The following is a 26666-nucleotide window of genomic DNA, read 5'->3' on the forward strand; positions in this document are numbered from 1 at the left end:
ATTTTAATATTTGACATGGGCCTAAGGAACACAGTTAACTAACTGGCTGAGCTATTAGTTTGAGGGATTTTTTTAGATCAGATACAGATTTCTTCACCAACTTCCAGGACAACAGACAAGAGGGCACAAAAAGTAAAAGTAATTTCTGGATAAATACAAACAAATCATATAACAAATAATTTAAGGAAAATAATTTTTTCAAGAAAAATGGTAATTCTCTAACAGGCTATTAGAGATAAGTTTCAGGCTTTCCTGTTTTTTATTTGCTGTTGCCTTCAAAAGCCAAATGGAAGGCTGCACATAGACTCAATACATGAGCCTTTTCTCTTAGACCCCGAATTAATATTTAAAAGGAAAACTTTGAAGCAGACAATGTAGGGTAACATTAAATAGAGGATACTCTGGTGAGCATTCCTGCAGGTCCCTGGTGAGAAATGAGGTTTGCTCAGGCCCTGGAGCACGAAGGCATCTCCATGGACACAGCCTGGTGTGGGACCTAGACCAGTCGCCCGGTTTATCCTGCTTTCGCCTTGGGGCTGGGCCCCGCGACTGGCTTTCTTCTGCTGCTCGGTGCTCACCCCACGGCGAGGGCCGGACGTGCCTTCGGCGCGGGGCGCTGAGGGAGTGGACTCCAGCCTGGACGCTGTAACCATGGCAATAAAGGCCCAGGGACATCTAGCCCCAGAGCCCAGCGTGCTCGGGCCGTGTTCACCCAGCGGGTGACTCCAGGGGAGGTCCCGGGACGGCACGGAGACGTGGGGTTTAGGACAGGACTCCTGCTCCGGAGCCCGGCCTTTCAGAAGCCGGGGAGCCGGCGCGGAGGGGCCCCGAGGGAGGGGGGGGAGGCGTGGCTGCTCTGTGGGGCGCCGTCACCCTGGGTGGCCCTTCTTGCCCGAAAGGCGTTGATTAAACCTATTTGCTTAAAGGGGTGAAAACGGGAAGAAGCTTTTCGTTGAAAGTCGCCCGACAGGGGCGCACCCCTCGGTTGGAGAGGAGGTACAGCGGCAAGGGAGCGCGGGAATGGGGTTCTGGAAGGAAAAGCAGCAGCCTGAGACAGGCCCGGGGCTCCCCCAGAGCTGGGGGCGCGAGCGGAGGCGGGGAAGGGGCGCGGTCACGCCGGGAGCCCCAGGCGGACCCCTGGGCGCTCCCGTCGGGCGCGGGGGCTCCTGGCGGGGCTGGTCCAGGGCGGGACCCGGCGGGGCGGGGCGGGGCGGGGCGGGGCGGGGGCCGCGGGGCCGGGATCTAGGGGGCGCGGGGCGGGGCCGCGCGCGCAGAAGGCGGGTCCCCAGCGCGGCGCACCCCGCGGGGCCCGGGCGGTGGGCGCGCGCGGGTCCCGCCCCGGCGCCCCGGCTTCTCCCTCAGCGGGCGGGGCGGCGCTGCTCCCACCGGCGAGGCCGGGGCGCCGGCGAGGCCGGGGCCGGGGGCGCGAGGGCGCTGCGGGCGGTGGCTCGCTGGTGGGGACCGGGAGGAGGCGGCCGGTCTCGGGCGCCGGAGCGCGCGGCTCCTGCTCCTCGAGGCGCTTTCCGGTGTCGGCCGGGCGCGCGCCGTCCCGGGGGTGGGGTGCCCCGGGGAGCCAGTGCGCCCCGCCCCGCGGCGCTGAGACGCCGGGTCCCACGGACGAGGACGGGAGCCCCTGCCCCGGGACACAGGCCTCCCCAGTCCCCGAGTTGTGCGCGCGGGGCCTGTGTTTCCTGCCGCCGCAGCCCGGGGGCCTGGGGTCAGGACAGACCTGGCTGGTGACTGGGCAGCGCTGGTGGCCGGCGAGCAACCCCGGGACGCCCTTCCCGCAGCCTTGCCCTGGAGAGGCTGGCCTCGGGGGGTCCCGGCGGGCTCGGCGGGGGTAGCAGGTCTGCACCCCGGGGGTGCGGTGGAGCCACACCAACAGCCTCCTTCCTAACTTGCAGCTTTCTCTTTCCCGCCCTCCAGCGCCCTGTGCTCCCTTCCTTGGAAGGCTTTTCTTGCCTGTCACAGGATTGTCAAGGCCGAGTCTGGGCTTAGCAACCCCAGCGACAAGCCCAACAACCCTGGCTGTTAGTGGTCCCCTTAAAGCTGGTGCTCCTTGGTCAGGCAGGGGCCGCTTGCTGGTAGGAGGCTTCCAGGGGCAGGGGAGGGAGTTCCCTGCTGGCCAGGCCTGTCCTCCTCTGTGGGGCAGCTGGGATAGCGGAGGTGACCATGGCAGTCCTGGTGAACCATGTGGGTGCAGAGGAGGGCAGGTGTGGATTCCACAGAGGAAGCTGCTCTGCTGTTACCAAAAAGGGGAGGGGAGTTGCTGGTGAAGCTAGAAGGACAGAGTCACCTACGGAGAAGATACTTATCCCTGAGTTGCGTCTCCTGAGCTGGCTGCCTTCTCCCCTGGTCACCGGATGGCCCCCATGCTGCTCGGGGCTGCCTCTGCCGCGGCTGCTCCCTGCCTTTTAACTTAAGACATCATAACACCTCACCTTCTGCAGCTTTGGAAAGCAGGGGAGCAAAGTCATTGGAATTATTTTCAAAGAGGTGATGGCTGTGGGTGAGGACTTGAGCCCCTCCCTGTGTGGGGAGTGTGGGCCTTCTGCCCTGAGGTGGGTTTCAGGGCCTCCTGCGGCCATGCAGGGTCACTTCTGTGTGTTTCTTTGATGGTTTTCCCCAACTGACTCCTCCAGGGCACAGGGGTTGTGGTTTCAGGACCCCGTGGCCAAGAACAGTGAATGCGTGAACGTGGTTGCACACTCATGCCTTTTCTAAGGTAAGTGGGTTTCTGAAATGACAAAGGTTTCAGCGGAGACAGAATAAAGAAGCAAAGCTGACCAGTGGTCAGTTGTTATACTGGACTTACTAAATTACTGGTATTTTATCTTACCTTTTGTCACTGCAAAGCCTCTAGTCTCAAATTACAGCATCTATGCTAGAGAGTGTAGGAGAATCGGGAATTATTTGTAACAAAAAGCTATATAAATTCCTATAATATACTATGTAAATTGCCCAGGTTTGATTGTTATTGCTTTTGTTTATTTCTTTTTCTTTTCTTTTTTATTATTGGAATAACGTTGAGTTGCAACAGTGTTGATTGTGTTTTAAAAAGACCAGATACCAACCACTGTGGAAAGCTGTGCCTACTAAACATAGTTCTATGACCCAGCAATTCCACTCCTATATTTATTTCCAAAGGCAATGTTTATAGCAGCACTTGCTAGCTTGAAACAACCCAAATGTAGATGACTGGATCATGTGTACATATATATTAAGATCACATGCAATTTGCTGCAACATGGATGGCGCTATTTAAATAGGTCTCACTCATACACTTAAATAATTGATATAAGAAAGTGAAAATCCTATGATTTTAATTTTTTGTATTAATAAATTAAAAAGACCAGAATAACATTAATAAATTCTCAAACACTTTATTTTAGCCAGTAGTTTTTATCTATTATTAATAATCATTTATTTGTTGGATATTTAGAAATATTCTTCAAAGGTGGCAGAATTGTCTCATTCTGAGAATTTGATAAGGGACATGATTTTGCCCAGATGATACTTGGGAAGGAGTTCTCGGTAATTCTGCTGATGGGATGGGTAAAGAAGCCACAGGCAGTCATTACATCCCTAACTAAGGAGCTGTCCTAGAAGAAGGAGATTAAAAGCGTGATTGGAGAACACCAGTGACATTAAGTATTTAATTCCTCACAGTCAGGCATTGTCCTGCTGCATGAGCTTTATAATCATAGCTACTCAATCAATGTTGTAGTTTTTGACTTCCATTTGGAAAAAAGAACTAGGCAGGAATTAATCATTATCATCTCTCTAAAAATGAGGGAATCATAGATTTATTCCTTTTGCTGATTCATTTCTCATATCAACATTGAGACATTCATTACCTGTCCTGCTTCATCAGGCTGGCCATGAGAGGGGACTATTTTTGCTTGGAATATTGCTTGGAATTTTGAGGTATAACTCAGGAAACAGGGTGAGAACAAATATAAAAGTATGATGGTCATTAAGCATTGTTTCAAGCGAGGTAGAAAAGAGAATAATATAATCAAAGAAAAGGTTAGCAATAGCATAGTCTAGCTTAAAACATTTTATCTATTTAGAGTTCCAAGGGAAAAAAGTAAATATAATACATTCGTTTACTTCCAAAGATTCTCAAATGGCTTTTCTGTATCTATACTATTTCCCCTTCAGTACAGATCTTGTTCCTCTTCCCTCCATCATCTTGTTCTTAATCACAAATCATGGGAGATGAAAATAAAGCCATTGAGCATGAAGATCAGGACCCATCTCCTGGGATAAATCACATAACCTCTCTGTGTCAAGAAGCACAGGTAAATCTGTGACCAGACATCGAACATACTAGCCATCCCCTTACATATTTACATATTGTGAACCTCAAAGGTATAGATGGAAATGAAATAACAGAAGGAAGTAATCTACACATGACAGAACTGTGTTCACTCTTTTTCAGTCAATGACTCTGTTCCCGTTCTTTAGCCCCAAACTCTCACTGCCCAAGGCAGTGAGAATTTCTGGAAATACTAGTTTCCCCAGAGTTATTAGCAGCTGGCCCTCCATCCAGCTGAGAAGATGCAGAGCCCCTGAAAGGGTTCATGTTGCTGGCCTATCCTTGGACTGTGCTGGGTTCCTCCAATCCTTTTTTTGTTGCTTACATTTGGTAGAGGATTGTGTGTGGCTTAGTTTTCACCACAAATGGTTACCATTTTCTGAACACTTTGGTGTGCCTTAAATCATATCTTAAATAGGCTAATTTTTAAACCCAGTATTGCAAAATGACTCAAGCACTTATAACACTACAAATAGTGATTCAGCAGTAAACACTCTGCATAATTCTTATTCCAAACACTAGCTGATTAGCTAGTAAGCAAGTGTTTTCCCTGTACAGTATTAGCCTTGAATATAGTAGTGGAAATCTGATTTGTGATATGATGGTTGGTGAATATAAAAATGTACAGAAATAATCTTAAGAGTTTTTCAAATTGCTTTAACATAGGAGGAGGCAATTATGAACCTTGAAAGTATAGATGGAAATGAACTAACAGAAGGAAGTAACCTGATGAACTACAGCGAAAAAAAACTACAAGATACGCCAACTGAATCAAATCACTTGCAAAAGCTAAAGCAAACATTTGCCTGCCCTCCACATGGTATACTGGATCGGGTAATAACGAATAGTAAGTAAATGATGAAACATTGAGAAAAAAGGGGTAAAAGATGACGTTGTTATAATAAGAGATTACAAAGTAATGTGGTTTAAAGGACAAAAGTAAGTTTGATTCTCTCACATAAAAACTACTAGGTGGGCAGTTCACAAAGGGTGAGGGGTGGGGCTCTGCTCCATGTAGTCTCTCAGGGCCCAGGCAGACAGGGCACCATCAGCCTCAATGCCATTCCAGCCAAGTTCCATCATCCTGGTGTGGCTTCCAGGAGTTCTTTAGTCATTATCATTCCAGCCACCATGAAAAGAAGAGTAGAGACCAAGACCCAGCATTCCAATGAGAAAAATAATTGAGAAACCACTTGTAAATGTATAAGCACACATAAATCTTGACTGTTGCTGCTATTAAGTGCCATGATGATGTTTGAGCAAACAGCTCAATTTATACTTCCAAATGAATGCCATCAGTTTATAAGTAACACAACTTATTCCAGGTTTTGGGGGGAATTAACTAAACATTCTTATATAAGTTTGATGAATAAATAGATGTTCAGATACAGTGATGCTGATTTTTGTTCAAAAAAGGAGATGGGTCGGTGTAATGTGGAACTTGCATTTTTGTGCCTATTTTTTCCTGGCACATTCATATATTGCACTGTCAAGCAATAGCAAGTGAGTGCAACGTGTATGGAAAACAAAAAAAGACAAGTGTATAGTCTCTTACAATCGGGGATGAGCCCTTACTAACAACGGGGACCTTTGAAAAGCTGGACTCCCTGTGGCAGGACCTCACTGCAGGCAGTGAGTTTCTGCCTTAGAGGCTTTAAAGACTTCAACTTTCCACTTACACTTTCCACAATACAAATCACTTAAATTCAATGGTTTAAACCATCTAATGAAGCTATATGTGGACGAAGCTGACTGTCCAACATGGAGAAACTACCAACACTTTGCCTCAGTTGAGAAAAGTAGCATGTCTTGTGGAGAGGGCCGAGATCTGCACGGGATTTTGGTGGACCTGCAGTCTATTTAAAGCAAACTCCTCAAGAGTCCAGGTCTTGTAATAAGAAGCTTGATTCCAGGCTTAAGTCTGTCAAGAGGAGGGTTTGATGTCACCAAGACTTAATGGCGCTGCTCTTTCACTGGGACGGGCACTGTTTTCCCTAGTGCTTTGCTTGTGAGCATTGAGCTCTGCAAGGTTGCCCCCAACTCTGTTTTCCCTCAAGCCTTTCTATTCCCATCTTCAATTTCAGAGAATGGGGTTCTCAAACAGGGAAACATTTCACATTCTAACAGAAATGCCTCAGCTAAAGGCAATATGACAAAATCACTTCCCAGACTACAGATTGGAGATGCTGTAATGAACGATGATTTAAAAAATAGATTAAAAGTAAAATAAAATTAGTAATTTCATGCAACAAAAACAAATGGGTAATTCACCCATATAATTCACCTATATAGACATGCTAATAATGTGTAATCCAAGTAGAATACTGGAGTGTGGTTCTGGCAGTTAATCTCAGGTTTCTGTGATGAGGATAAAGGGAGCAATTATTTCTCTTCTTCATATTAACTAATGATATGTTTATCATTATAAGGTAACATTATAAGGAAAAGCTTCTTCCGGCAGTGGGTTGAGGTACATAGGTGGATTGAAAGGCCCTGGTCTTGAGATAGTTGGTTGTTCATATTACTGATAGTCTTTTTTTTTTTTTTAAAGATTTATTTATTTATATAAGCACTGAGTACAGTTAGAAGAGCGGGAGGGTGAGAGAATTCACCAGAGCCAGAGCAGGGAGCAGAACAGGCAGAGTGATGAAGTACACTGCTGAGGGGAGCAGCGGGTGGCAGGAGAGGTCTGCGCACCATGTTGGACCCTCGCCTGGTGTCTGGGGATTGAACCGGCGCTGCAGAGGCTGCAGGCAGCTTTGCAACCCAGCGCGTTCAACCGCTGTGCCACCGGGGAGGCCCTATTACTGATAGTCTTTAAAATATACACTTGGTTGTGAACATTTATCCTTTATTCAATATTTGTTTATATAACTTGAGGTTGTGTTAAAACCTGCAAAGGCAGTGTCCTGATGGGAGCAAGTTTTCCTGGTTTGTTGCAGGCACCTTGGTGGTCCTCCTGTGGGCTGTGGTCTGGGCGCTCTCAGGCAGCGAGTGTCTTCCAGGGGGAAACCTGTTCGGGATTCTCACTCTCTTCTACTCCGCTGTCCTGGGAGGTAAACTGCTGGGGCTCATTAAGCTCCCCACGTTGCCACCACTGCCCCCTCTTCTTGGTAAGTGCTGAGCACACCCTACCTCCTTAAGAGTAAATCATAGTTTTAAAGTAGTCATTTAAAACTATTGATAATAGCTAAGATATGGAAAGAACCTAACTGCCCCCAAACAATGAGTGGGTCAAGAAGATGTGTTCTATATACACAATGGGATATAACTCAGCCATCAAAAAGATAAACTCATGTCATTTGCAATAATGTGGATAGAGCTGGAAGGAATTATGCTAAGTGAAGTAAGTCAGAAGGAAAAAGAAGAAGGAAAATATTGAATGGTCTCACTTATGGGTGGAATATAGTGAAACCAAACAAAGGGTCAGGAAAAAGACAAAAGTTGCAGGCAAACCACAGATCTGAGGCATACAGCAGGGGAGATGGAGGGAGAAGGCTCAAACCAGGGGAGGGAAAGACACAAGGGACCATGGTGAGGGTTCACGGGTGCTGTGGTGGTGGGAGATCTGTGGGGACTACACCTGAGGAGAGAGATCAACTACTGTACAAAAGTGAACAACAATGTAAGAAAATAAAACTTTTATTTTAATAAATATTTAATAATAATATTAATTAAAAATAAAGTGTATCTCCCAAAGCTTCTCCCATGATGGGATTTTTTTTTAAATAGCAATTTGCTTGGAAATAACTTGGGAGTAGTTGAAATGAGATTGACTTTTTGTGATTATTTTTGCATATTTAAAAAGTTCCTTTCAAAAAATAAATTGAGGAGGGAAGAACATGCTCTTTATCATAGGTGATTTTTGTCTACGAGAAAGAAGCCCCAGTGGACTTCACAGGCAAGGAGGGACACCTGTTGATGACTTTTTCCGGGGACTCTGTGTACCCCACATCCCAGAGACATGCATGGGAGGTTAGTGGGGCCTCAGTGTGGTGTGTGGTGTGGTGGAAGGTCGTCCTGTCCAGGGTGGGTCCTGCCTGGACCCTGAGGTGCTAGCATAGCCTCCAGCCACCCTGAACTTGGAACATGAAGTAATGAATCCAAATCATTGCTTAATATTAGAAGTATTTGGATCTTTTTTAGAAATGTGGTGATACTTTTATATCTGCTATAGGAATTCAACTCTAGTTTATATCATTTACCCTCTGGTCAAATTGAATGATCATACCTCATGTCGCTTGAAGTTAAAGTTTCCCAGAACCAACTGATGGCGTTGAGGACTTAACAGAAATTACTTTAATGGCAATTGGTTTTAGAGGTCTCTGTTAAAGTCTACTTTACATTTTTATCCCCCTTTTTTAATTAAACTTTTTTGTTTTCTTACATTGTCATTTATTTTTGTACAATACTTAACATTTTTTAAAAAACTACCTGTTTTGAATCTTAACTGATTCAAAAAACCTTAAGATTTATTTTTATGAGTTTTTTTTCTGACAGCTTACTAGAAATCTGATTGTATGTTATCTCCATAGTTTTGCTGGATGTTACATACACAGTGTTTTGACCTATGAATAATGGCACATTTTTTCTTCTGTTACCGAAAAGGGGAGGAGAGGGGCACCTGACAAGCCAAAATCAAGTGGCCATACCACACAGGACATCAGCAAAGAGGCAGAGTCCCAAGGAAATTGCTTGGAAGTGCATTTCAGAAATAAAAAATGTCCCCTTATCCCCCCAAAAAAACTCCAAGAGAAAGTCAACATAGTCTTAGATGATTCGTTTCCATTTCAGGTAGTTATATGCTCTAGTTTCAGGGAAAAAAAGAAACTATTACCACATTTTTAGTGTCCTGTGTCTCCTTTCAGGCTCAGTTTTTTTTATTCTAGTCTATTTTTATCTGTATTAAAAGCCTTTTCTCGACTCCTCCAATTCATTCTATCACCTTAATATTTTCCTTTGAGTCTTTAACATCATTTCATCTGGTGACCTGGGTTATGTGGCGGGTCCTCTGTACAGGGCTGGGTTCTCCCGGACGTGAGAACCAAGGAGTCCTGTTCTCTGGCGCAGGCATGCTGCTGGCCGGGTTTCTCCTCAAGAACACTCCTGTCCTCAGTGACTACGTGCAGATCCGACCGCGCTGGTCTTCCTCCCTCAGAAGCATCGCCCTGGCTGTGATACTGGTCCGCGCGGGCCTGGGGCTCGATTCCAAGGTACCAAGTGTCTTTCTTATTACTGAGTGGGAAGTTTGCTCTTCCAGTGCTGCAGAATGTCACCCCTGCACTTCGGGGAGTGGCTGTGGACATCACCTGGTGTTCCCGTAGGCGTGTCCACTGACTTCACGCTGCCCAGAGGACGTTCCATGCTCTTTGTGGGAGAGGGTGGGTCCCTGCCGGGGCTCCCTCCTCCTCCTGGGGGCTTCCTCCTCCCTTGTATGGGTCCCTCCTCCCTCCGGGGGCTCCTTCATCCCCACTAGGGCTTCCTCCTCCCTGACAGAGAGAGGACACAGGTGTGCCCAGGGCATTCAGGGCATGGTACAGCTCAGAACCACCTAGTGTGTAGCCTGAGTCTCCAAGTTGCTCTTCTCATGTATGTTTTTTAATTTGGTGATAAATGTGGGGGTGAAGGCCTATGCCCGAGCTTCATTCATCCTGGGGCCACAAGTTGTAAGCAAAGACCACACTGTGAAGCTCCCCAGCAGGTGTGGGGCCTCCGAGTACAGACAGAAGCCGCCTGGTCCAGCTGGGCTCCAGGGCTTGCCCCACTCAGGATCTTGGGGAAATGACTTTTAGATGGGGCATCTGAAGATGTGTGTTGCACAGTGGGAATGAACAGAACCCCACATGTCAACTGTACCCCGCTTAAGAAGAAAGTCTCACCTGTACAGTCACTGATCTGGGTACAGGGTGGCTTCAGGAGGAAAGGCATCCCGGGTGCTAACCCCAGGTGGCCTGAGCATGACTGGGCGGTGTCTACTCTTCTGCTCCAGGCTCTGAAGAGACTGAAGGGTGTCTGTGTGAGGCTGTCCGCGGGCCCCTGTCTGGTGGAGGCCTGCACATCCGCGCTTCTGGCCCGCTTCCTGCTGGGCCTGCCGTGGCGGTGGGCCTTCATGCTGGGGTAAGGCTCTTCCCTGCCCTGTGAGGTCTGTGGAGGGCACGGAGGATAGCCCCTGACTCCACACCACAGCCCACAAGACACCAGAAACAACAGACAGCTCCATCAAGATGACAAGTACTGATACTCCAGCATAGAAATACTGTAGCTTCAAAATTCAGTTTATGTCCATGTAGGCCCCCACTTGGCAGTGGTTGTACAACCCATTGAGGAGGTGTGGGCTTTTACCTATGCCAGGTTCCCTGCTGGGGAGAGAGCCTGGCCTCTCCAGGAGCCTGCCCTCAGGGCCATGGACACAGTGACCCACATCACCCCCCAGCCTGCTGCCGTCTCGCCCCCAAGTGCCTGCCCTCAGAGTCTGAGCGTCTCCAATCTCCTGTGGGTTCTTACCTCTGGTGACAAGAAGTCATGAGAATAAGTAACAGAAGTGCCTGGAGAGAACTTAGTATTAATAAGAATTAATTTAGTATTAATAAGAAGTCTTGGCCTCCGTCAGCAGCTGCACCTGTGGTCTGGCCCAGTCACTCTCCAGGGTGGCCTGCAGGTCATTTAAACACTCTGAGCCACCCCTCCTAGCAGAGAGCAGGCCCCGATTGCAGCTCTCTGCTGGCCGTGGGGAGGAGCCTTTTCCGCAAGGTGCTCCGGATGGTGTTTGGCCTGGTAGGCGCCATGCTGCTGTCACTGCTGCTGCTGTCCCTGGTGTCCCTGCCCATCCTGTCATTCCTCCTTGTCGCCTGTTGTCTGGTTTACACACCAGTCACCATGGAGCGCCTCACACACTGGCTTCAGTCCACAAAGCCTGTGAGTGCTTGAAACACACCAGGACTCTTTCAGTTCCACATTAAGAGGGTTTAGCTTTTGAAGGGCAGCTTCCTGGGGCCTCAGCCACCGGGGCCTCTCTGCCCCACATTATCCCAGGGCAGCGTGTGCACGGCCATGCTTTGAAGAGAGGCTCTGTAGAAGGTGCATGTGCCTCTGGGCTTCTGGTTTGGTGCTTGGCTGCCATTTGCAAGACGGTGGTTGTCTAGAGCGGGATGCTTTCTCGGGGAGAGGTTCTTAGGGTTTCAGAGCTGACATTGAGCACGTTAGTGTCGCACGGCTAAATCCCTGCCTGCGCAGTTTTGTCCTAGGAGCCGTCTCTCCAGCCGTGGTGGTGCCGTCCATGCTCCTTCTGCAGGCTGGCGGCTTCGGCATAGAAAAAGGTGTGCCCACCTTGCTCATGGCTGCGGGCAGCTTCGATGACATCCTGGCCATCACTGGCTTCAACACCTGCCTGGGCATGGCCTTCTCCACAGGTACACTCCACCCCAGTTCATGGGCACCTTGGCCTAGATTAAAGTGTCCTTAGCCTGGCATAATTTTTAAGAGGGCAAATTCAAGTAGAGGAACCAGCTCCAGGAGTTAGTCCTGTCCCTCGGGAGGCATAGAGGCTTCCTATCTTCACTCTGGGCAGCCTGTTCAGGTGTAAGACAGGTGCACTGAGCGGATACAAAGTGGCAAAACTTAGAGAGCAGCAGCAGCCTCTTGCTGGGTGACCTGGGGAAGCTTAACCTTGGAAAAGACACGCAAAGGATGAATAGGTTTTCCTGAATACCAAGATGGAACCATCTTCCATCTTAGATTAGTTATGCCACTGTCGCAAGGCCCCCTTCCTGTTGCAAAGACAGGCGGAGAGGACTGCACTGTTAGGGCACCAACCAGGGGGATGCCAGTGAGTGGGGACCGGAGGGTAGAGAAGGGCTGGTCTAGCACCGTCTGTCTGCAGCCTGCTGGGGCATCTTGGGCTCATGGGGGTCCAGAGCTGCCCCGTCACCTCTGTCCTTCCTGGAGAGACCGGAGGACACACCTGGCACGTGTGTGTCCTGCAGTCAGGCCCGTGGGCCAAGGAGCTCCTGTGCCCGCTACTCCCGTCAGCTCCAGCCTGACATCCCTGCGCTGCATCTCACTCAGGTGCATGCTCTGCCCTCCACGACAATAACAGGAAACCTCAAGTGTGAGTGCGATTTTTCTTAGAACAGGGTGTGGAGAGAGCTTTATGTGTTGAGCAATATTAATGTAGTTTCCTACATAGTATGCTAGCAAATTTTTATTAAAGTTTTCCAAATTCTAGGCTGTGGGGAGAAATATAGGTTCTACTTCTTTCTACGTTATGATGCTTCAAAAAAGCTAAGGAGCAAATAGTGACTGTTTTTAAAACAGGAGTTTTAAAAATAATTTCATTTCAGATTTACCTTTAAAATAAACATTTGAGAAGGGGTTAGTCCCCTATACTCATTGTAGTAAAAAAAGATTTTTGATTTTAGTTGCCAAATCCTTAAGTTACTCTATCCTATACCGATGAGAGCCACCAAGACCAACACACGTTGATTATGAACACATCAGACTCAGAAACGGCAGCTTGAAGACTAGACCTGTCTATTCACACAGCCCGTGCTTGTAAGAAGACAAATGTACCTGCATCATGAATTGTATCTTTCACATTTCCTTAGACCCTTCCATTTTTATGAAGTAAACATGCAAAAGAATGCACAGATGCAGCCTACACCTGTTTGAACTTTATCTCCAATACCATGCGCACCTTTTTTGTAAGCCCATTTTATTGGACATTTTGTGTCCCGTGTATTTAAGAATGTGGTGAGCAGGAAACACGTGTACGCGTCTTCTTCCATGTCACCAGATGCTTTATGTTGATGGTGAGAGTAGGCCTGTCCCTGGGGATTTGGAATTCTTTCTGGAGTTTTCCTTTTGTGTCTTTTCAAGGCTCCACGGCATTTAACGTGCTCAGAGGAGTTTTGGAGGTGGTGATTGGAGTGGCGGCTGGGTCTCTTCTGGGCTTTTTCATTCAGTACTTTCCAAGCAGTGACCAGGTACAAGAAATAATCTGGGGGAAAGTCGTGCTTATCTAAAATGTCCTTGGAAGAACATGTGGGACATGTCCCACCAACCCGAGGGGAAGGATGTGGTTCGGAATGCCCCCCGCATTGTAGAACAGCTCCTTGCGGTGTCAGCGCCGTCCACAGATGAATGAGGAGGGCTAGTGTGTGCGGTTCTGGGACTTCTCTAGTTTCCATTCTGCACACATCAAATGTCGTTGTGAGACAAGTACCATTAACTCCAACACTGTAAGATATGCTAGCCTTAGTTTTAAATTATATTTTATTGTTTTGCTCATCTTTATTTTATTGTTATCCATAACACTCAACTAAACCAAGACATAAAGTGACTTTCTGGGCTCTTCGTTCCTGTGAGGACGCCGTGGGCTCCGAGCGCAAGCTTGTGGCTGGTCCTCTGGTGTTCCCCAGGGGAACCTGTGCCACGTTTATTTTCCTCTCGGTCCTAAATATGCAAAAGTTGGTTATTAAAATATGAGTGGGTCAAGATGTGGTCTGTATACACAATGGGGTACCACTCAGCTATGAAATAGCCCCTGCCCTTCACAACAGCACGGGTGGATGGTGCCAAGTAAGTCAGCACCAGGTTTTCACCATGTGGAATGTGCAGAGAACTAAGGAACTGACAGAAGTAAATCAAAGCAAGTCCTAGAAATCTGACTGCGGAATTGAGGCTGTCGGGGAACGGGGGGTGGGAGCCAGGTAGGAGGGGCCCAGTGGGCTGTGGTGCAGTCTGTGGGTGTCTGGTGGGGGAGGGTAGTATGGGGATCACTCCTCTGAGGAGTTGTGATCCTGTAACCCTAAAACACAGACAGTGTGGCAAACCTTTACATCAGTTGAACAATGTAAATAATAAAAATTTTAAAAACACTGGCGTAAATAAGCCAGGGCAGGCGACACCCGGGCTAAGGCCTGTTTCCTTGTCAAGGCGCAGCTTGTGTGGAAGCGGGCGTTCCTGGCCCTGGGGCTCTCCGTGGTCGCCGTGTTCAGCAGCGGGTATTTCGGCTTCCCCGGGTCTGGGGGCCTCTGCACCCTGGTCATGGCTTTCCTCGCAGGCGTGGGCTGGGCCAGCGGAAAGGTGAGTTCACCTGAAGTGAAGACAACACTGAGTGTGGGGGTGTGTACAGGGTATACAAGTACGCATCATATATTTGGGAGCTATCCCCCTAAGGTTACTGTATAAGCATCTTTATAATAACAGTCCATTTTTTCAAACCAGTACTAATGCGCCAGATTCTGTACACAGGATTTTTGGCTCTTTTCTCACCAGCCTGTTATTTATAGGTGCCACAGGAATGAAGCCTCTCTCAGGCCAAATTGATTCAAATTTCAAACGATCAGATACTTGGTACGCGTACCTTCACATAATAAAAATGTGTGTGTCTGGGCCTCCCCTGGTGGCGCAGCGGTTGAGCACTGGGCTGCGAGGCTACCCGCAGCCTCTGCAGCGCCGGTTCGTTCCCTGGCCGCTGGCGAGGGTCCCACCAAAAAAAAAAAAAAAAATGTATGTGTCTGTGTGTTTTTCTTTCAGGCAGAGGTTGGAAAAATTATTGCGGTTGTCTGGGAGATTTTTCAGCCCCTTCTCTTTGGGCTGATTGGAGCAGAGGTCTCTATCACGTCTCTTAGACCAGAAACTGTAGGTGAGAATTTCAAAGTAGTCCCTTTGCTAGAACCAGATTTTTATGTTCAGTTGAAATATGTTGGCGTGTTTATTTAGACCATAAGTCTAAGGGTTTTTACTAGTAAATCACCCTCCTACTTAGCAGTCATCTTCTCTGTGTCTCTCTTGGTCTGTCAGCCACAATCCTGCACATCAGGATGAACTTATCTTTGTCGGCAAAGGGTTCTAAAGGGCTGAAATAAACCCCTGTCCATGTCAGCAGGGGTGAACGGGCAGTGACTCCAGGTACACCAGAAACAGCCCAGACTACCAGTGACTTCTGATTGGTCAGGACCCAGTCAGCTCTGTTCTGATAGACTCCCCACTGGCTGATAGATATTTTGACTATCACCCCTGGTTTTGTGCTCCATCAAGAATTCTCAACCTTTCTGAGGAAAATCTTCATTTTTCCACTCCTGTGCCCTCTTAGCAGCGTGCTTCCGCTGCACTTGTCCTACGGCCTATGTCAGCTGTTTGTCTTTCTCTGACTCTGAAGTTCATGAGGCAAACTCTGTCTGTTTGTGTATTAGCACCTGGTTCACGTCCTGCCACGCATAGTTCATCATTTAATAAATGTCTTGTTCAATAAACACGTGGAAGAAAGTGTGGTTCTTGCTGTAAAATGTAAGAGAAATAACATTCAAGTCTCCTTTGTAGAAATTCAAATATGTTTGGATGATATCTGATTTTAATGTAGGGAAAATACATTTTTTAAAACAAGTGATGTGATTGATATATAAAGTTGATATTGTGAAAATTATGCCATTTTTGTTTTAATTTTTTTAGATTACTTCTTTTGATACTACTTGAGTCAGTGTCTTTGCGATGCAGTTTCTCCTCTAGTATTTCATTCTCTCTAAAAATTCTTACAGGTCTTTGTGTCACCACCCTCAGCATTGCAGTGTTGATACGAATTTTGACCACATTCCTGATGGTGTGTTTTGCTGGTTTTAACATAAAAGAAAAGATATTTATTTCTTTTGCATGGCTTCCAAAGGCCACAGTTCAGGTAATGATGGATACCTCCCATTTAACTCCTGTTTCTAATTGAGACCTTGCAATTTTGAATAAGAGGGCTTATTCTAATTTGGTAAAAATAAGTAATTGAAGTTTGATTTATGCAACAAGGTTATACTAATATTAATACTAATATTTTATAATAATTTTTTGATGTAATGATTCCTCAAATATGATAGCTCATTTAAATTTCTTTAATGCAGCAAAGTACAACTAAAAATCCAATAAATACCTACGCTACTAGAAAACAACAGTCGCAGGCTGGGAGAGTGAATGTTTGTCAGTCAGCACTTTCTGAATCTTCCACAAAGATAGTCATTAACTCCTCTCATTATCTTCCAAGAAGGGAGCAGAGACAGAAGGAGTGTGACCCATTTTAGGATTGGGAATTACTTCAGTATGCTTCATGACAGTCTTTATATATAATGGAGAATGACTTACTGAAGGACAACTCAGAAAATTCTTTATTGATTTCCTAGATTAGTTGAACTTTCAAACTAGCTAAAGCGCCTGTCTCAGTCTCAGTCACAAGGCCCAGAATGTGTGCACCCCAGTGAACAAGGCAGTTAGAGAGCTGCTTGAAATTGCTGGCCTTGTGTTTGGCGGAATGCCTGTAATTCCTAATTAAATTAGAACTGTATGGATTATGATTTGTTGCAAATGTAATATGTGCCTGATTATATTATATATCTTCAGACTAATTATAGCAAGCAAGATTTAACTGCTATATCCCTGATTATGTTGCAATTAGTTCAATATGTAACTTCCTTTTTCATAGATGAAAATCACATGTTCTTAATTTAGGAAGCTTTGGGAGATGTGTATGGGCCATAATATATGACAGGTTTTGTGTGGCTGTGCATTTGGGCATGGTTCCATCAGACTTTTCAAGGTGTCTGAGACATGGTGCTGAGAGCACCGTGAGGTCAGGGCAATGCAGCACTGTGAGGGGGGCATTCCCCCTGTCCCACTGCAGTATCTTCTGCCCCCACAGTACTCCTGGTACCTTTAGTAGGGAAATGCCAAATAACCACTCCAACAACTTTGGTATGAAAGATGGATTTCTGAACATTAAACGTTGAAAAATGGCACTTCCCTGCTATCAAAAACACTTTTTTAAATGAGGAAAAATTGTCTGGCTTGTGTTGAACAATGTATGTTCTGTAAAGCAAGTCTTATACACAAGTTTCTTCTTTCTCCTTTTGCCACTGCACAAGAAATGAGACTTTCTTAGATATTTTTTCCATAATAGTGTTTTCGAAACTATTCTTCCCATGATCTATAAGAAATATACTCTAAATCATAACTCAGTATACCTATATGCCCCAAAACATACACACCTGTACACACTCACACACAACAGAGAGCTCAAAGAGACACAGACATAGTACTGTGCACTTCTGGCCAAGAATTCGTGAAATGATGAGGTCGGGAGGGCGCAGGGTAATCTGCAATGACAGGGAGCCCTAGATTTGGGGCTACCTTTCATGCCTCTCAGCAGCAGTGCGGGGTGGGCATCCTGGCTTGCAGAGTGAACGCTGTGTCAGAGCGTGCCTTCCCCTGGAAGAAGCTGTTGCCACTCCTCACCCAACAGGAGAGGAAAAGTAAAAAGTACAAGTGTCCATTTCTTTTTATGGAAGGAGCTACAAGAAGAGTTTATCACTTTTGCTCTCTTCTCATTGGCCAAGACATAGATAAATGGTGTCACCTACTGGCAAAGAAGGCTGGAAATAGTCTCTGTTTGGACAGCAGGGTGTTTGGCTACACCTCAGGAGTGCTACAGGGAAGGGAAGGGAAGAGAGGCATTCAGAGACGGCCATTGTCTCTGCCATTTTGTCTCACTCACGCTGCTATCTCCTCTCCAGTATCAGTGACCTGCAGGCTGATGCTGTGTTACGTGGAGTTAGGGAATAGCAAGACTGGCTCATGGGTTATGTTCCCAAGGACACTGATAAGATTGCATCTTGCCTCTGAAAGAAAATGAGAATTTTTGGAAGGCTTTCTGGCAGACAAATTTTATTTATTTTTTTTTTTATTTTTTAATTTTTTTAAGATTTATTTATTTATTTATTTATACAAGCACTGGGGACAGTCAGAAGCGCGGGAGGGTGAGAGAACTCACCAGAGCCAGAGCGGGGAGCAGAGCAGGCAGAAGGACCGAAGTACACTGCTGAGGGGAGCAGCGGGCGGCAGGAGAGGTCTGCGCGCCATGTGGGACCCTCCTCCGGTGGCCGGGGAGCAGCCGGGGATCGAACCGGCGCTGCAGAGGCTGCGGGCAGCTTCGCAACCCAGCGCTCAACCGCTGCGCCACCGGGGAGGCCGTGGCAGACAAATTTTAAATGAAACATTTCACCAACTCCTGTAAGATTAACTTCACATTTCGAAGATATTTAGCATTAGTTGAGGCACTAGAACAACCCATACACTTAGGTTTTTTTATTTAAAACATCATTATCTTCCAGTAAGCATCGCTGCATTTTCCCATCTTGTCCTTCGTTAATTCCAAATCCCTAAAGAAAAAACAATGAGATGAGAAGTGTATTTCATCTTGAATTCAGAAGGTATTTAGGTATTTAGTCGACTAGAGTCTTGTTATATTTGACTAATATCATGAGGTTGTATTTCCCTTGGGTTTTTGAAGTATATTTGCCTGACATTTTTGTAATCCTCCTTCATGAAAATAGGTGCACAGGAATCGTCCTTCTCCTCATGCCAGGGCAGGGAGAGTTTTCAGATCATCACAACCAACCGCAGTACATTTGAGAGAAGACTAATAGAACAGTTTTCGTTGTGCAAAAGGAACAACTGCTTTTGCGAATGATAAATGACTCCCCTTTGTCCTTGTGCTTATCTTTTTGTGTTTCCAACGTTTACTTTGAACATTGACAGGCTGCAATCGGATCTGTGGCTCTGGACACAGCAAGGTCACACGGAGAGCAGCAGCTGGAAGACTACGGAATGGATGTGCTGACAGTGGCGTTTTTGGCCATCCTCATCACGGCCCCAATTGGAAGTATACTTATTGGTTTGCTGGGACCCAGGCTTCTCCAGAAAGCTGAACCTCAGAGTAAAGATGAAGAAGTTTGAGACTGCTACACAAGCTTAGAGGTAAAAACAGAGACTACTAAATATAATGCTGGAAAGCTGCTAGCAAAGCAAAGCCTACTTGTGTCAAGATGGGCACTGAAATAAGTGATGTTTGAGCTTAAAACGTAAGAATTGAAAGCGTGCTATTTCTTTAAATAGCATTTTTGGCCATTACTCTTCCTTGGCTGGGGGTGAGGGGTAAGGTCTTACCAGGCTTTTATTTCAAACACCTCTGTGTCTCTTAATCTGTAGAGACACAGATACACTTTAATGTACTACCACAATTTAAAATGAAGACAGGTAAAACAAGTCCACTACCCTGACCTGCTGGCAAACAGCCTGCTCTGTTACCTCAGTGTCCCCGTGTTGAAGCTTCCGGCCTCGCAAAGCTTGCCTTGGTTTTCACATCTTTCTTTGATGGTCTTCAATACCCTGACACCGTCCACAGCATTGATGTCTCACTTTCCTGCAAATCTGCTTCTTCTGAGTGTCTACCTCTCTTGCTACCTCTCTCTGAATTACTGTAGTTGATTCCTCCCACCAAAATTTAAAGTACGCAGAGTCTTCACCAGTTCTTCCCCTTGAGCCTCCGCAGATGTCGGCAGGCCCCATCCTGTCATGAGCTCTCAGAGTCCCATTTCACTGGCCCATCTTGGTGTGTCCCCATCAGGATGCCCTCTGCACCGCTTTCTGATGTGCTTCCTGCGACTCACATCTGCAGGCGCTTCCTGTTCGCTGGGTGAGAGATAGCGCATTTTCAAAAGTATATGCCAGCCTCAGGATCATCTTAACGAGTGCCAGGCAAGCTGCTGTAATGAAGACACAGAAAACACAGCACTTAAGGGAAAACAAACACTGAATTCCTCCTCATGAAGCTGGCCTGCTCATCACGCATCTCTTCTGAGGGCCACTCAGAGACTCGTAGCCTTCCGTCTCAAGGCTCTGCCCTGCTCCTACTTAGCACACGCTGCTTAAATAGGGGTCTCTCTCATGTCTCTTTTCCTTTTTTAATTAAATATTTTTTGCAGTAACACTGGCTTATGACAGTTTCCAGCGTACACCATTGTGATGGGACATGGGCGTTTGGTAATGGTATAATTTCCACCCATCCCAAGCCTCCCTTCAAGCCCTCGGCAAGAGGAGAAAGTCCACAGCAAGCAGCTGGTTTTGAAGGACATGATGTGGCAGCTGGATGTCTCTGCTCAAGTCCTGTTGGCGATGACCACCCCTGCTGGGAGGGAACACGAAGTCTCTCCAGAGCAGTCGCCTTCCCGGGAAAACAAGAGCGGGGACTTGGGAGCCAGAGGAACCACGAGGTGTTACCCTCGCTTAGAGGCACGTTCTTGCTTGTCAACAAGACTTTTTAAAGGCAGCGTGAACTGTGGCAGGCATTTCAGACAGCAGGCCTTGCCAGCAGAGGCGATACCAGAAGAAAGACAGGACGTTTCCTGCGGAGAAACGGAAGGTGTCGCCCTGAGGCAGGCGGGGAGGGCCCACTGCGGACAAAAGTCGTTCAGGCAAGGGCCGCGCTCAGCCCGGGCCTCACGGAGGGAGCGCGGGGACGATGTCCGCTGCCCGCGACCCCGAGCCCCGCCGCGCGCCGCGACGCCGCTTTCAGACCAACGGGCCTGTGACGAACCCTGTCCCGGACTTTCCAACCTAATGGCTAACATCCACGCCGAACGGAACGGGTGGGAAAACTGAGAACGCACCCGGCACCCCCGGGGAGCGCCACATCTGGGCCCTGGCGGCCACCACGCCTTTTAAACGCGCGGCCTCTTCGCGCCCTGCCCCGTGGGCCCCGCCCCACTCCTTACGCCCCGCCCCTCGCCGCCGGCCCCGCCCCGTCCACGTTGGCCCCGCCCGCCGCCGTCCGCTCCGTCGACGTCGGCCTCGCCCCGTCCACGTTGGCCCCGCCCCACCGCGGCCACCGGTCCGTTGGCCTCCGCCCCGCCCCGTCGCCGTCAGCCCGCCAGGCCCCGCCCCGCGGGGCTCCCCACGCCGCGTTTCCCGAGGCGCGAGGGGCTGCGCGGCGGTTGTGGGCGCCCGACGGCTCCGCGGCTGCGGCAGGGCCGAAGCGGCAGGCCAGGGCCGCTCTCTCCGCGCTCGCCGCCCGGGCCCGGCACGAGTCCCAGCCTCCCGCGGGGCGCGCCTCAGCGTCCCCTCCGTCGGAGGGCGCCCCCGCCGCCCCCGCCGCGCTCCTCGGCCCCGGGCGGACCCCGCCCCGGCCGCCGCCTCGCTGGACAGGTACTCGCCGGGGGGAGCGCGGGCGGCCGCTGTGGCGCTGCGCCCGGAGCCCGGAGGCGGGTCGGCCCTCTCGTGCGCCCGGCCCCGGCGGGGGGCCCCGACGGCGGCCCGGCCGGGAAGGCCCCCCGCCACGGCCGGGCCCCGCACCCCCCGCGGCCCCACCCCGGGTCCCCGCCGCGCCCCGCCATTCTTGCGACCACCACAGGGCGCAGCCCGTCGGGGCGGCGCTGCGGAAGTCGGAGTGAATATGATTATCCGGGCCCCGGAGGGTGGCGACCGGCTTAAGCACTGCTGACGCCCCGGAACAGGTCAGGTGTGGGTCCCCGTGCGCCTGCGCAAAGGGTCTTCGTGCCCGTGGCCCCCTGGGATTCCCGGAAGGGGTGCTGCTTTGCTGTCGGCTCCCACTCGCCTTTCCTCATGGCGTGCCGATCGCCACACAGGAGGAGAGGCCGGTGCCTTGGTCGATGATGTAACATTCTTACTGCGGCCTCGTTTTGTGCTTGCTTGTTAGTCACTTGTGTGAGATAGATAGGCCTGGTTAGCAAGACTCGCTTTTACTGAAGAGGGAACGAAACACTGATTCTGATCAGCACTTGGAATCGGGTGTAATATGCATTGGTAAATTTCTGTCGAAGGGATGAACGCAGGATGCTCCAGGAGCATGCCCCGGTCCCATTTGTGTACCCTGGACCCAGAGGCGAGTCTGGCAAGTTACTTGCTCAGGGACAGACATGCATGAAATTTTTTTAGGGAATCTAGTACATTATGAATAACATGGTAAGAAATACCAGCAAGATACTTTTTTTGGTGGAGCTTTAATTCTAGTGAAGGAAGATAGAAAATGAAAAGGTAAATAATATATGAAGCAGGAGATTTTGAGTAAGCGCAGTGAAGAAGTAAAACAGTGTAAAGGAAGAGGGACAGGGGAGGGGGTTGCTTTGATTGGTTAGGGAAGGCCTGTCTGAAGAGCTGACACTTGTGCTGAGGCCCCAGTGATATCAAAAAGCCAACCATGGCAATATTTGGGATAAGAGCAGTGCAGGTAAAGGAAACTCCAATTGCAAAAACCCTAAAGTAGGAAAGAGTTTGGCTCTTTCAAGGAATCTTATAAAGACAGCTGTTAGCTGGGAAGTAGGAAGGAAATGCAAAGAGAATGGGTACTTGAAAGCCAAGACGACAAAGCGTGACTAATGGTATTGAAACATGCTGAGAATACTTGGATTTTGGCAAACACAGTGATGAGGAAATGTGTGAAAAATGGATATAGCACTGAAGACACTGAAGATATTTTACTATCGATGAAGAGATGAGAAATGGAGGAAGAGGAATATGTGGGATTCTGAAAGATGAGGAGACTTAGTATGTTTTAGGTTAATGCACATGATGTAGTAGAAAGAGGGGAAAAAGTTATGAGAGAGAATGTATAAAAGATACAGGCTTCCTGCACTATCCAAAAGTAAACATTCCTGGGCCTCCTCGGTGGCGCAGCGGTTGAGCGCTGGGTTGCAAAGCTGCCCGCAGCCTCTGCAGCGCTGGTTCAATTCCCGGGCTGCTCCCCGGCCACCGGAGGAGGGTCCCACATGGTGCGCAGACCTCTCCTGCCGCCCGCTGCTCCCCTCAGCAGTGTACTTCGGTCCTTCTGCCTGCTCTGCTACCCGCTCTGGCTCTGGTGAATTCTCTCACCCTCCCGTGCCTCTGACTGTACCCAGTGCTTGTATAAATAAATAAATAAATCTTTAAAAAAAAAAAAAAAACAAAAAACAAAAGTAAACATTCCTCTTTGGTATAATTTCGCAGATTGTTTTTTTAATGTGGGAATGTTATTATGGTTAATTTATATGGAAGTTTCTTTTTTTAATATTTCTTTTTTTATTTTATACAAGAACCAGGGCACAGGCCAGATGTGCGGGAGGGTGAGAGGATTCACCAGAGACAGGGAACAGAGCAGGCAGAGTGATGAAATACACTGCTGAGGGGAGCAGCAGGGGAGACAGGAGAGGTCTTCTGTGTCAAGTGGGACCCTTGCCGGCCCGCCAGGATGGAACCGGCACTGCAGAGGCTGTGGACAGCCTCACAGTGCGGCGCTCAACCACCTGCGCCACCAGAGGAAGTTTCTTATATGGAAGTTTCTTAATTCCCCGGTCCAAAAAATAATCTACGAAATTATACTAAACAGGAACATTATACTTTACGGTAGTGGGACATCAGTACTCCAGGAGAGCAGTCTTTGAGAAAACAATAAGGGTTGGGATCCAGGGGATATGTAGAATTGTTGGCTTATGAAGATAAGCATATAATTTATAGTGATAGGAAGAAAAGTAGTATAAGAAGAGATCAGGTAGATTCAGTGATCAGATGATGAAAGCATCTGATATTCTGTGTCTCAATGAAATATTAGATTTGAGGCGAGCTCAGTAAGAGCAAAGAAGGGGGACTCTTTGAGTAGGAGGTATTAAAGACGGCAGTTATACTTGTCTTCTTAACCCATTGAGGTAGCTTTACCAAAAATACCACAAACTGTGATGGCTTCAGAAATTTATTTCTTATATTCCTAGATGCTGGGAAGTCTAAGATCGAGGTGCTCACGGTTATAGTGTCTGGGGAGAGCCCGGTAACTGGTTCATAGATAACGAAAAGGGGTGAGAGAGCTCTCAGGACACTAATCCCATCCACGAGGGTTCTGTCCTCCTGACTTAGAGGGTTCTGTCCTCACCTCCCAAAGACTTCATTTCCTGAGGTCATCACAATGGGGTTTAAGATTCAACATAGGAATTTTGAGGGAGTGAACATTCTGTCTGTAGCAATATTAGTGAAGCACAGGCAGGACTGAGAGGTCTTCACAAAGTTGTGGTTTGCAAGTGAGTGGCTGAGTTAGGGAGAAAGAGAAGGTCATAGGCATCAAAAGGACCAGGCAACCGATGCTCCGGAGTGTTGGGTGGTAGAATAGCTGGGTGTTAGGGAGACAGTAGCTACACTGCTCCTCGAACCTGGATTTCCTGACACGCCAGCTTAGTGGTTTATCATTTCACTGAGAAACAGTTCAGTGGCTTACTCTTGTGTGCTGTCTGCCCTTCCAGGTAACATATAAGATGTGGACTGATTTGGGAAGGTCCATATAACCAGATTCTAGACTTTCGTAGCCTGGGACTTCTATCTCTTGTCCTTTTAAGTTTTACCTGTTAAATTTCCTGGCATATTTTTGTGGGTTTTTTTTCCAAACCATTTACATCAGTGTGTGTTTATTAAAGTACAAAAGTTTACCTCTTAAATGGTAAAGTGAAGATGAAGGATAAAATTTGGAGGTCCTATTGTCTCCAGAGCTGGGATGACCAGTGACAGGGAGACCTGATTTGGATTCATTCAAATAGCAATAATGTACACATTGGATTGCCCATTACATTTGTGCTGTGATTTTATTTTGTTTTCTCATTAGATTTTGTAACTACTTTTTTCAGATTAGGAAACTGAGTCTCAGAGAGTTTAAGGGTCTTGACCAAGGATACATCCCTAGTAAGTGTCAGAATCTCTAACCACAGTGTTATGACAATAAGTCCCATCTTTTCCACTGTAGTGGTTTACCTCTTTGCTCTTTTGTAGTAATATAATATCTGAAGTGGTATCAAAGGAAAATTTCCAGATAGTAATTACTGACTCTAGACTGTTAGGCAAAACCTTTCTGTGTTTGTTTTAAAATCCAACAGTTAAGGGATTTAAATCTTTATCTACCACCTACTGTGCTAGGTAATTCAGAGAACCTGGAAGTGATTATGAAAACAGTACGGATTTAATATAGTAGGGAAGTAGATGGGAGCCCCAAGTCTGTCATCAAGAAGCGTTTCCTGGACCCTCTCTCATACACCACACGAGCCTCCATAGCCCTGTGAGAGTTAATCCTCCACAAGGAGGGGAGCAAAGAGCCAGAGATGCCTTTGGCTCCGGGTGAGTGTCTGCCTAATCAAAGGAACAAGTGCGGTGAAAGGGTGGACGCTTTGATAGGGTGGGTGCTGTAATGGGGTGAGTGCTATGGTGAGGATATAGGGCCAAGGCTGACCCTCCTTACCAAGGATTCTGTAAACTGTGTGTTTGGAGTTTGCACTTTTTTCTTCCATGAGATGCCATTGAGGAATACTAAGCAGGAAGTTGCCATAAGCAACATCCTACATTTTAAGCAGGAAGATTCCTCTGCACTGCGGAAATTGCACTGGAAAGGACCGAGTCTGGAGGAGCAAAGAACAGTCGAAAGCCACTGCAGTGTTTAGGGGGAAAGTGCTTATGGCCTGGTCTTACGCAGTGGCAAGTTATATGATGAGAAGTGAAGAGAATTTTAAGTATTTAGTAGCTGTCATTTAGTAGCATGTAATTGTATTAACATGATTTAATAACTCCCTGGATATCAGCAGGGAAGGAGAAGGAGGGTAGAGAGTGGCTTAGTTCTCTGTAATAGGAAATTCCTGAAGAAAAGAGTTGATGGAGAAAGGTCTTGAGCTCAGTGGTATATACAGAGAGCATAAGATGCTTGTAAAGGGAGCCATTTAGAGAGGTCTGGTAGTTAAATGTGCTAGTTGCAGTCTCAAGAGCATATCAAGGCCAGCCTCATCAGCACTCAGTGATTTTTGGAGCCATGGGAATAAAATTAATTTCTTAAGAAGTGAGCATAGAGTAACTCTAGAGAGGGGCACGGGGAGGAATCCTGAGGAACCCTAACATTGACGGGATGGATAGAGGAGCAGCCTGTGAAGATAACCAGAGAGGCAAAAGGAAGGCAGAGCATGTGACAGGACAATGCAGGCATTCACAAAGGGAAGACTTCTGGCTTCATGGCACAGGGAGCTTTACTTGGAGTGACCCTTAAGCAACCAGGTATCATCTACATGAGAAGATACATGGGGCAGAGTGGGGTATTCTAGGCAAATCAAGGAAAATAAATATTGCAGAGAGTATAATTAGCAAATTGACTGAAATGTAGGGTCAGAACTAGAGAGAAAGCCGACAGGTGGTTTGATGGCATGTGGTGGAAATTCTGGGGGTCGGGTAAGTTGTGGTAACTTCATAGGTGAGAAAAATTACTGTGTATGGTGCTAAGGAAATGCTCCGACCCTGAAATACCTTCTTACTTTATTGTGGAAGCAGGATGTTCGCCCCTAAAAAAAACAAAAATTCAAGATAATGCTGAGAACAGACACTAAACACAATAGGAATTTTAAAAGTGATGGTCAATTTGAATTATAGCAGCAGTTGAGCTCAGACTTGTCTTCTGATCAGCCAGTTACTATTACTTTTTAAAAAAGGATTTAGTTTGAGTGTTCTTTATATAGAATGGTTTCTGTGG

General features: G+C 47.5%; 2 protein-coding genes across 9 annotated transcripts in view; both read left to right on the forward strand.

The window, feature by feature from the left end:
- The first annotated feature begins 1714 nt into the window (after positions 1 to 1714).
- SLC9B2 (solute carrier family 9 member B2) lies at positions 1715 to 20611 on the forward strand. Its single transcript, XM_054694608.1, has 12 exons — positions 1715 to 2725; positions 4165 to 4304; positions 4988 to 5168; positions 7264 to 7434; positions 9392 to 9534; positions 10311 to 10438; positions 11555 to 11730; positions 13196 to 13302; positions 14255 to 14404; positions 14858 to 14966; positions 15859 to 15995; positions 18893 to 20611. The coding sequence occupies exons 2-12, from the start codon at positions 4215 to 4217 to the stop codon at positions 19088 to 19090; spliced, it is 1590 nt and encodes a 529-aa protein (XP_054550583.1). The 5' UTR covers positions 1715 to 2725; positions 4165 to 4214; the 3' UTR covers positions 19091 to 20611.
- Positions 19090 to 26666, forward strand: part of LOC119243673 (sodium/hydrogen exchanger 9B1) — a 62974-nt gene continuing 55397 nt past the window's right edge. The window contains exons 1-2 of one of the 8 annotated variants that reach the window (XM_037509618.2): positions 23240 to 24414; positions 25079 to 25276. Coding sequence is in view for 1 of the 8 variants with exons in the window: in XM_037509616.2 (XP_037365513.1) it covers positions 20753 to 20781 (29 nt within the window). In the remaining 7 variants the exon portion in view is untranslated. Of the gene's footprint in view, positions 19112 to 20724; positions 20782 to 21292; positions 21338 to 21526; positions 21646 to 23239; positions 24415 to 25078; positions 25277 to 26666 lie in introns of those variants that run through there. The other 7 variants (XM_054694605.1, XR_008551574.1, XM_037509616.2 and 4 more) reach the window with 7 other exon arrangements.

Source organism: Talpa occidentalis, unplaced genomic scaffold, assembly GCF_014898055.3.
Source record: "Talpa occidentalis isolate TD23 unplaced genomic scaffold, MPIMG_talOcc4v2.1 talOcc4.13, whole genome shotgun sequence".
NCBI lineage: Eukaryota > Metazoa > Chordata > Mammalia > Eulipotyphla > Talpidae > Talpa > Talpa occidentalis.